This window comes from Hypanus sabinus, unplaced genomic scaffold (genome assembly GCF_030144855.1).
Source record: "Hypanus sabinus isolate sHypSab1 unplaced genomic scaffold, sHypSab1.hap1 scaffold_592, whole genome shotgun sequence".
In the NCBI taxonomy this organism is placed as follows: Eukaryota; Metazoa; Chordata; class Chondrichthyes; order Myliobatiformes; family Dasyatidae; genus Hypanus; species Hypanus sabinus.
Window position 1 is genome coordinate 64,334 of NW_026781449.1, and position 10,667 is coordinate 75,000.

The window sequence follows — 10,667 nt, forward strand, 5'->3', positions numbered from 1 at the left end:
ATGAGCTCGGCACGCCTGCTGCTTGTTCATTTGCGTAAGCGCTGCCCGGCCCTGCCCAGTTCCTGCAGTGCGGGTTGAAAGGTGGTTTTCTCAGTGGGGATCTTTTTCACTCCAGAGAGGGGGTGGAAGAGTGTGGAAGGAGCTGCCCGGCTCAAGTGGCGGATGACGGATCGATTGTAACGGTTCAGAGGAGTTTGGATGGGTGCGTGGATGGGAGGGATATGGAGGGCTGGTGCAGGTCGATGGAACTGGGCAGATTAGTACTCTGGAAGGAACTAGATGGGCTGAAGGGACTGCTGCCGTGTTCAATGACTATACAACCTCACAAGGATTCAGCCGAGAGATGGGGTCAGTGGTCGTTTGAAAACAGTGTTGCAGTACAGAACAGACTCCTCATGTTGGCCGGTTCTCAAAGCCTTTATTCACCTCTCAGAGATACAGAGAGCAGACAAATCACTGGATATCTTGTATTAAACCATGCATGAAGGTCTCCCCCGCTGATTGCCAAGGCCCTCTCTTGATTAACTCTTCTCCTCCACTTGAGAAGACACCACCCGTCCATCCACCACCTTCTCCACCACGGTGATCGTCTTGGTCTTGGTTGAAACAACGGGCTCTGAAATGAAAATAGTTAGTCAGAGTTTTCATTGGACGGTCGACTGATACAGTCACCAATCAGCAGTCACAAGACCATAAGACATAGGAGTACATTTAGGCCATTTGGCCCATTGTGTCTGCTCTGAGATCCCATCGTGGCTGATTTACTATCCCTCTCAACCCCATTTTCCTGCCTTCTCCCCGTAACCTTTGAAGCCCGAACTAATGGAGGATCTATCAACCTCCACTTTCACGAAATATTGTAGGGTGAACCTGTGGAATTCATTGCCACAGGTGGCTGTGGAGGTCATGATGTTGGGGTATGCTTAAAGCAGAAATAACGTGCCTTATTCTGTTTGAATGATTTATGCCCTTAAATGTAACAAATGGCTTAGACGCTGCAGTTGTCCGGTCTTAGACTCCACCATTATAGGAAGCATCCTCTCCACATCCACTCTATCTGTGTCCTCTGGTCCTAGACTCCCCCACTATAGGAAACATCCTCTCCACATCCACTCTATCTGTGTCCTCTGGTCCTAGACTCCCCCACTATAGGAAACATCCTCTCCACATCCACTCTATCTGTGTCCTTTGGTCCTAGACTCCCCCACTATAGGAAACATCCTCTCCACATCCACTCTATCTGTGTCCTCTGGTCCTAGACTCCCCCACTATAGGAAACATCCTCTCCACATCCACTCTATCTGTGTCCTCTGGTCCTAGACTCCCCCACTATAGGAAACATCCTCTCCACATCCACTCTATCTGTGTCCTCTGGTCCTAGACTCCCCCACTATAGGAAACATCCACTCCACATCCACTCTATCTGTGTCCTCTGGTCCTAGACTCCCCCACTATAGGAAACATCCTCTCCACATCCACTCTATCTGTGTCCTCTGGTCCTAGTCTCCCCCACTATAGGAAACATCCTCTCCACATCCACTCTATCTGTGTCCTCTGGTCCTAGACTCCCCCCACTATAGGAAACATCCTCTCCACATCCACTCTATCTGTGTCCTCTGGTCCTAGACTCCCCCACTATAGGAAACATCCTCTCCACATCCACTCTATCTGTGTCCTCTGGTCCTAGACTCCCCCACAGTAGGAAACATCCTATCCATGTGCACCCTATCTTGGCCTTTCTATATCTGGTAATGCCAATGAGATCTGCCCTAATTCTTCTAAACTCCAGGTAGTTCAGGCTCAGACCCATCAAACACTCTCCATTCATTCACCTTTTCATTCCGGGGATCATTCTCGCGATCCCCTGCAATGTCAACACACCCGTTCCTAGACATCAGACCCAGAGCTGCTGACAATATGTGGACTACGGTCCGACCAATCCCCTATGAAAGACGGCGTGTTCCACCCACCACTTCTCAAGTGGGACCGGTCACCCCATGAGCTCAGTGATGCCGATCGTTCCAGCCCCTCATTCCCTGTCCGAAGTGTCCATGGTCCGGAGTATTCTGAGATCCAGTCCAGAATGTTTAGTACTGATTTGACACCCACCTTTCAGTGATGCGTGTACAAGGACACACTTAAGCTTGTTATGGCTGGGGGTGGTAATGGGGACACGTTCCGACTTCCAATTAATTGCTAGCAACGGTGTGCGTCTCAAATAGCCTCTGATAACCAAGTCCCGCTACTGAGCCCAGTGGAACAGTTTCTACTGACAGGAGAAGGGGCAAAAGCGGGTCACTGGCGCCATTAAAACCAGTCGCTCTGGTCAGACGGGGCACAGCAGCCGTGGTTGTCAGCTCAACTGGAAGGAAAACTCTTGTCTCAAACCTCCTGCTGCCTTGTGGCTACACCCTCTCATGGGGAAGGCTTCCGGAGTAAACCCCGAGGGAGCGTTACAGCTATCTCGGACCCTGGTCAGACCCCACTTGGGGTACTGTGCTCAGTTCTGGTCGCCTGACTGCAGGAAGGATTTGGACGCCATGGAAAGAGTGCAGAGGAAATTTACAAGGATGTTGCCTGGATTGGGGAGCATGCCTTATGAGAATAGGTTGAGTGAACTCGGCCTTTTCTCCTCGGAGTGACGGAGGATGAGGGGTGACCTGATAGAGGTGAACAAGAGGATCAGAGGCATTGTTTGCGTGAATAGTCAGAGGCTTTTTCCCAGGACGAAATGGCCAAGACGAGAGGGCACAGTTTGAAGGTGCTGGGGGGTACGTACAGTGGAGATATCAGGGTAAAATTTTTATGCAGAGAGTGGTGAGTGCATGGAATGGGATGCCGGCAACTGTGATGGAGGCGGATATGATAGGATCTTTCAAGAGACACCTGGATAGGTACATGGAGCTCAGAAAAATAGAGGGCTAGGTAATTCCTGAGGTAAGAACATGTTTGGCACAGCTTTGTGGGCTGGAGGGCCTGTATTGTGCTGTGGGTTTTCAATGTTTCTATGGTTTTAAAATTCTGGAGCGGGGGTCCACAAGGCATTCCTACGTTGGGTTCAGTGCCGACTGGCAGCTCCTGGGCCTTAGATGACACTCCATCCTCAGCAACGCAGACGGAACTCTGGAGGGACCCAGCGAGTCCCGATGTTGGGCTTCAGCCCAGATTCAGAATCAGGTTGAATATCTCCGGTGAAGATATTGCCGTGAAGTCTCTTGTTCTGCAGCAGATGAACAAGCAGTATACCACAGACTAACAATTACAGTATGAAATATATCAATAAAATTAAATTAGTGTAAGCGGGGAGAATAATGGTGAGGTAGCGTACAAGGGTTCATTGTCCATTCGGACATCCGATGACGGAGGGGAACCTGAAACAACGACTGCTTATTCCTCACCACGGACGCTGCCTGACCTGCTGAGCTCCTCCAACATTTTGACCGCTTTACCAAACTTTCTCAGCCCGACTGCACCGCGCAGCCGTGATAAAACGGCCTACTCACGTCTTTCCTCCCTGACCACCGTCCTCGTAACAGTTGATGAGCTTGACGCCTGGCCTGAAGACTTGCTCCTGAAAAACAAAGGGGGCAGAGTGTGACCTTGCACTGCGGGAAGGGCTGGGACTGGGAGGAGGTAGGAATTTCCAGTGAAACATGGCCTACCACAGAACCTTAGCACACAACTCAGATCGCATCCCAGGCAAAGCCCACCCCACCATTGAGCATATCTCCAAGGAAGACAGCAGCATCCATCACTCGGGACCCCCCCCCCCCCCCCCAAACATGCCCTCTTCCCATTGCTGCCATCAGGCAGGAGATACATGACAGTCAGGACCCACACCACCAGGTTCAGGAACAGTTATTACCCCTCACCCATCAGGAAGGAGGTACAGGAGCTTCAGGACCCACACCACCAGGTTCAGGAACAGTTATTACCCCTCAGCCATCAGGAAGGAGGTACAGGAGCCTCAGGCCCCACACCACCAGGTTCAGGAACAGTTATTATCACTCACCCATCAGGCTCCTGAAGTGGTGTGAATAAAATTCTTCCACAACCTACCGGACTCACCTTCAAGGTCTCAGAAACTAATGTTCTCGGTATTAATTTACCTTTTCTAAACACTTGCACAGTTCTCCCTCTTTTGTACTTTGTACTTTTTTAACCAGTCTTTGTGACGTACAGCGGGTGTGGTAACATGAGGGGTCACACTTTTAAGGGGAGGGTTGTCAGAGGTAGGGTTCCTTTTTGACAGAGTGGTAGGCATTTGGAGCGCCCTACAGTGGTGGAGGGAGAGGCATATACATTTAGGGCACTGAAGAATCTCAACGACACCCCAATACCCAGAGCCTGTACTGACACCATCTTACTGCCCTCTACTGAGCCTGGTGTCTTGTTTATTATTTATTGTCATGCCTGCACTGTTTTGTGCCCTTTATGCAGTCCTGGGTAGGTCTGTAGTCCAGTTTAGTTCTTTTCTGTTTTGCTTTTATGTAATTCGGTCTAGTTTTTGCATTGTTTCATGTAGAACCATGGTCCTGAAAATCGTTGTCTCGTTTTTACTGTGTACTGTACCAGCAGTTATGGTCAAAAGACAAGGAAAAGTGACGTGACTTGAAGATAGGCACAGAGATGATAGGAAAACGGAGGCTATGTAGGAGGGAAGGTTTGGATTCATCTTACAGAGGGTTCGAATCACGGCAGGTCATTGTGGGCCGAAGGGCCTGTACTGTTCTGTGTTCTAAGACAGGGTTGTATTCAGGTTCGAGTGTCGTCTGGCCAGTTGCTTACCCGAAGCCGCCCAGCAGCCTGCGATAGGTCTCAATTTCCGCCTCCAGTCTGCTCTTTATGTTCAGGAGCTGCTCGTACTCCGCGCTCATCGACACGAGTTTGCCGTGGATCCCCCCCAGCTCCGCTTCCAGCCCGTTGATGGTCATCTGCAGCTTGTCCCTCTCTCCGCCGAAGCGCATATCAACCTCGTCCAGGTTTCTCTCCAGAGAGGCGATCTGCGGGCAAGGAGCGAGCGGTGAGGGTGGAGGGGGTTTCCAGTGACCGGGCCGCGCTCTGCCCAGCTGCCGTCCTTCGACAGACGCGCTGCGGAACGCAGCCTAAAAAGCTGCCTCACCGCCGGGTACGGGAATGGCCGGGAAGCGCTCGGGAAGACCCCAAAATGTGGTCTGTAATGGGTCGACAAAATTACCCGACACTGCACCGGCCCCCTGCTTACCCGCCATCCATATACAGAATGGTGCTGGAAAAAGGGGCCGGTAACACCGTGAAGGATCCCATCCACCGTGCTCACGGACTGTCTGTCCGACTCCCATCGGGGAGGAGGCTTCGCCAGGACCACCAGACTCAAAACGGCCTGGTCCAGGAAATGCTCCGTGGCCCCACAGCAATCGTCACAACTGCCCAACACATCACCGGCATCTGCCTACCCACTGGTGGAGGGTGGGGGGAAGGGGTTTGTTCACCAGGGTCCATGGGAAGACAGAGCCCGTCTCAGGGAGTACACGTTACCCTAATAATCAATCAGTCAGTAGTCGGGTGGCCCCTTCTCCTGCCCCCCACCACGGTCAGCCCAGCCCGACGGGTCACTCACAATACTCTGCAGTGTGCTCAGCTCGGTTTCCAGCCCCTGACAGCTGCGCCTCAGCTCAGTGAGCCTGGACTTCTCTCCGTCGATGGCACCCTCGTTGACGGCCATCTCTTGTTGCTTGGTCACAATCTGAAACAGTTCAATGTTCGGTGTAAATTTCATGCAGAGGTCAGGATGGAATGACACCGTGACGGTGGAGAAGGCGCAATTACATCATGTGGGGTGGGCGGGGGAGGGGGCTGGGTACGTCACACTGGGGAGTTCAATTCCTTCGGTGCCTCCAAGGCGTCTGCTGGTCCTGCCCAAGATCTTTGACCTCTCCGGTTCCCTCCCGTATCTCGAAGACAGGCCTGCGGAGAGGAAAATGGGATCGGCCATGGTGAATTGGGGGAGCAGACACGCCATGGGCCGAATGGTCTGTTTCTGAACACTGTGTTCACCTGGACTCGGGAGCAGGTGTGTCGCTCGGCCGTGAGTCTCGACGGGGTCGGCGGGGCCTGTTCTGCACGGAATCTCGGAATGAGTATCCACTTACCTCCTGTTTGTACCATTCGTCGGTCTCTGCCTTGTGCTGGTTGACCATGGCTTCATATTTCCCCCGAATGTCTGCCAGAGTCTTGAGCAAGTCCACGGTGTTGTCATCTTTGACATCGACAGAGACGTTCCCAGACATCTGAGACCTCAGGCTCCTGAGTTCCTGCAGGAAGGAAAAAAAAATCAGCGATGTCAGCCTCCGACTCCCAGCAGTGACACGGAACAGAGACAACTCACAATGTTCGGGCAGTGACGCCCGGAGCTTACTTCTTCATGGTTTTTCCTGAGGTAAATGAGCTCCTCTTTCAGGTTCTCGATATCTCCCTCCAGCTGACTCCTCTCGAGGGTCAGGTTGTCCAACATCATGCGCAGGCCGTTGATATCGTTCTCAACTGACATCCTGATGGACAACTCAGTTTCAAACCTATCGAGATGAGGAGATAGCAGGAGATTCGGGTCATCAGTGGACAGGGCTGAAGTCGTAATGCATTTCCTGCCCGAAAGTGTACAAGAGATTTGAGCCTGTACTCACTGGAATAGAGAAGAATGAGGGCTGACCTCACTGAGACACAACGACCGGTGAAAGGCCGAAATAGAGTGGATGTGGAGAGGTTGTTTCCTATAGTGGGGGGAGTCTAGGACCAGAGGACACAGATAGAGTGGATGTGGAGAGCATGTTTCCTATAGTGGGGGAGTTTAGGACCAGAGGACACAGAGAGTGTGGATGTGGAGAGGACGTTTCCTATAGTGGGGGAGTCTAGGACCAGAGGACACAGATAGAGTGGATCTGGAGAGGATGTTTCCTATAGTGGGGGAGTCTAGGACCAGAGGACACAGAGAGTGTGGATGTGGAGAGGACGTTCCCTATAGTGGGGGAGTCTGGGACCAGAGGACACAGATAGAGTGGAACTGGAGAGGATGTTTCCTATAGTGGGGGAGTCTAGGACCAGAGGACACAGATAGAGTGGATCTGGAGAGGATGTTTCCTATAATGGGGGAGTCTAGGACCAGAGGACACAGATAGATTGGATGTGGAGAGGATGTTTCCTATAGTGGGGGAGTACAGGACCAGAGGACACAGATAGAGTGGATGTGGAGAGGATGTTTCCTATAGTGGGGGAGTCTAGGACCAGAGGACACAGATAGATTGGATGTGGAGAGGATGTTTCCTACAGTGGGGGAGTCTAGGACCAGAGGACACAGATAGAGTGGATGTGGAGAGGATGTTTCCTATAGTGGGGGAGTCTAGGACCAGAGGACACAGATAGATTGGATGTGGAGAGGATGTTTCCTATAGTGGAGGAGTACAGGACCAGAGGACACAGATAGAGTGGATCTGGAGAGGATGTTTCCTAAAGTGGGGGAGTCTAGGACCGGAGGGCACGGGTTAAGAACAGAGGAACGTCCTTCTAGATGGGAGATGAAACACCATTGACTATCTGGTTCTCCGCCCCTGCACTTGGATGAAGAACGAACATTTGCCCCAGAAGACTTGACGATGAACCATTAAAAATATGGGATCCAATGGGGGGCAGGGCGAGAAACCAAGTCGGAGGTTTGAGAGGAGATTAACTCTTGTTAACTCATTACGGGCCGAACTCCAGAATTCTCTACAAACTATGATAGAGATCAAGGAAGATGTTAAAATCTGGAGCCAAAAAAAAACACAAGATGCTGGTCGAGCAGCATCTGTGCAGGAAGATACAGTCAAACCTATTCGTTGATAAAAGTCTATGTCATTTTTAGCCACACAACACACTCAATCACACACACACACACACACACACACACACACACACACGCACACTCAATCAGACGCGCACACACACACACACAATCAGACGCACACACACACACACACACTCAATCAGGCGCACAGACACACACACACACACACACACACACTCAATCAGACGCACATACACTCAATCAGACGCGCACACACACACACACACACACACACACACAATCAGACGCACAGACACACACACACACACACACACACACACACACACACAATCAGACGCACACACACTCACACACTCAATCAGACGCACACACACACTCAATCAGACGCACACACACACACTCAATCCGACGCGCACACACACACACACACACACACACACACACACACACTCACACACAATCAGACGCACACACACTCACACACTCAATCAGACGCACACACACACACTCAATCAGACGCACACACACACACACACACTCAATCAATCAGACGCACACACACACACACTCAATCAATCAGACGCACACACACACACACACAATCAGACGCACACACACACACACACTCAATCAGACGCACACACACACACACACACACACTCAATCCGACGCGCACACACACACACACACACACACACACACACACACACACAATCAGACGCACACACACACACACACACACACACACACACACACACAATCAGACGCACACACACACACACACACACACACACACACACACACACAATCAGACGCACACAATGCTGGAGGAACGCAGCAGGTCGGGAGGTATCTACGGAGAGGAATAAAGTGTTTTGATGTCTCTCCATAGATGCTGACTGACCTGCTGATTTCCTCCAGGAAGGAGAGGGACAGCGTGTGTCTGTCTGTCTGTGCGCCTGTGCGTCTCTGTGTGTGCTCATGCCTAGTATTTTCCATCACTTTATAAACTCAGTGCATTCTCTGACAGTCCGCTCTCTATACAGCCGATTGGAAATGTGGGTGCGGGGGAAGCCAGGAGAGATGTAAAGGTTTCACGCCCGGAGATGTGCTGGACTCGAGTCCACTTGTCAAGAAACGGTGGCATTTATCGCTTGAACGCATCTCCCATGTGTGGGGGGTGGGGTGGGGTTAAAGGAAACAAATAATTGTTAGATTGAGATCTCTAGCAGTGTGTCACATGCAAAGTTTGTGCGGATACCAGTATTTGACTTTCTGAAAAACAATTGACTTTTTAATAATATTCGAGGTTTTGGGGGGTGGGGGAGAACGCGGTGAGTCCATTTCCTGTTTCTTTGCCCCTTGCTCCAGCCCAGTAGGTGGCGGTAATGTCCCTCCTGCTTGTCTGCCTGTCGCCGTTAAACCTCCGGAGAAGTCGACGACGACCTGGAGGACTAACTTGGTCCATTGTCCGCCCTCCAGTGGAAGAGGGAGGGGCGGAGGAGGCGGACCCGGTCAGTTGGACCTCAATACTCGGATCGGCCGGCTCGGTACTAACTTGGTCTTGAAGTCTTCCGCCGCCAGTTTGGAGTTGTCCAGCTGAAGCATGATTCCGGAGTTGGTGAGGATCAAGTCGTTGATCTGCGGGAGACAGGCAGTGAACATGGACTGGGTGGAGCAATGGTGCGTGGGGAAACACAGGCGCACTGTCCCGCCCGCTTTCGGTGTCCAAGGTTAAACCCTGACCCTCAATTCCTACCACTCTCCGCCCAGCCCCCGCCTACCTCAGGGCTACCTCTTCCTCCACCAGCCCCTGACTCGTCCACCCTGCCGTACCCCGCGCCCTATCTAGCTGCCACTCCGCCCTCCTCTCTTCTCCACCCTGTCCTTCCCTCCACCCTCTCCACCAGACAGCCCTTCCCTCTGCCCTCTCCACCAGCCCCTCTCTCCTCTATCCAGCCCTTCCCTGCGCCCTCTCCACCGACCCTCACACACTCTCCTGCAGTCCGCCCGTCCTACTTTCGCATTCGATCCACTTTGCCCCGTGGGCTTTTGTCGGGTACTCCCGCTCTCCCCATCCCACGACCCGCAGAGGACACGCTGCGTGGGCGCCGGAAGCGCGCTGACACTTGCCGGCAGCCCCCCGCCCCACCCCCGACACCCTTCTGTTGGTCAAATCCGCAAATGGCGCGTCTCGATGGCCGAGTGAGAAGCAGAGTCAATCTTTAACCCCTGCCCCGACCTTCTCCACCAGCCTCCCCTCGCAGCTGCCCTTCTCCCCTCTGCTGAGGGCACAGCCTCACAACAAAGAGACGGCCACTTAGGACGGAGACGAGGCGGACGGCTGCGGCGGCGGCGGCCAGGTTGGGTACCCTTCGAGCGGGAGGATCTCATGGGCGGCGAGGCGCCTCTTCCCTCCGCTCGCTCGTGGGTGACCCTTGGGCAGGGTGCTTAACCCGCCTTCCCCTCTACCCACCCCACTAACACTGGCCGTGTTCGCTCGAAACCGTGGGGACAGGTGATGGATGGTGGTACCAAACGGTGCGGATCACAACTGCTGCTGATGTGACCACTGACAATCTCTGAACGGTATTGATAATTGCTGAGGGGAGGGGGCACCCGTTGTGTAAAGACATCTCCCGGTGGGTTCAATAGCCTCTGTAACTTTGCAAAGGTGCACTCGGCAGGGGCAATAGATTAGCCAGAAGGGAATGGCGGAACACACTGGATCAGCCGAATGGTCTCTTTCTACCCATGATGTAGAAATGGCCATCAACCTCCCACCCTGACCATCTTACCCCCCCCCCCCACACACACGCACACACACACAGCCTGGGGAGGGGGTGTC

The 10,667-nt window shown here is 52.7% G+C and overlaps 1 protein-coding gene across 1 annotated transcript in view; it reads right to left on the bottom strand.

The window, feature by feature from the left end:
* Window positions 1-404: 404 nt before the first annotated feature.
* Window positions 405-10,667, bottom strand: part of LOC132389537 (keratin, type I cytoskeletal 19-like) — an 11,158-nt gene continuing 895 nt past the window's right edge. The window contains exons 2-8 of the mRNA XM_059962011.1: window positions 9,378-9,460; window positions 6,398-6,554; window positions 6,132-6,293; window positions 5,600-5,725; window positions 4,789-5,003; window positions 3,504-3,571; window positions 405-616 (exon numbers count right to left, since the gene is read on the bottom strand). Coding sequence (XP_059817994.1) covers window positions 522-616; window positions 3,504-3,571; window positions 4,789-5,003; window positions 5,600-5,725; window positions 6,132-6,293; window positions 6,398-6,554; window positions 9,378-9,460 — 906 coding nt within the window. The 3' untranslated portion in view covers window positions 405-521. The remainder of the gene's footprint in view (window positions 617-3,503; window positions 3,572-4,788; window positions 5,004-5,599; window positions 5,726-6,131; window positions 6,294-6,397; window positions 6,555-9,377; window positions 9,461-10,667) is intronic.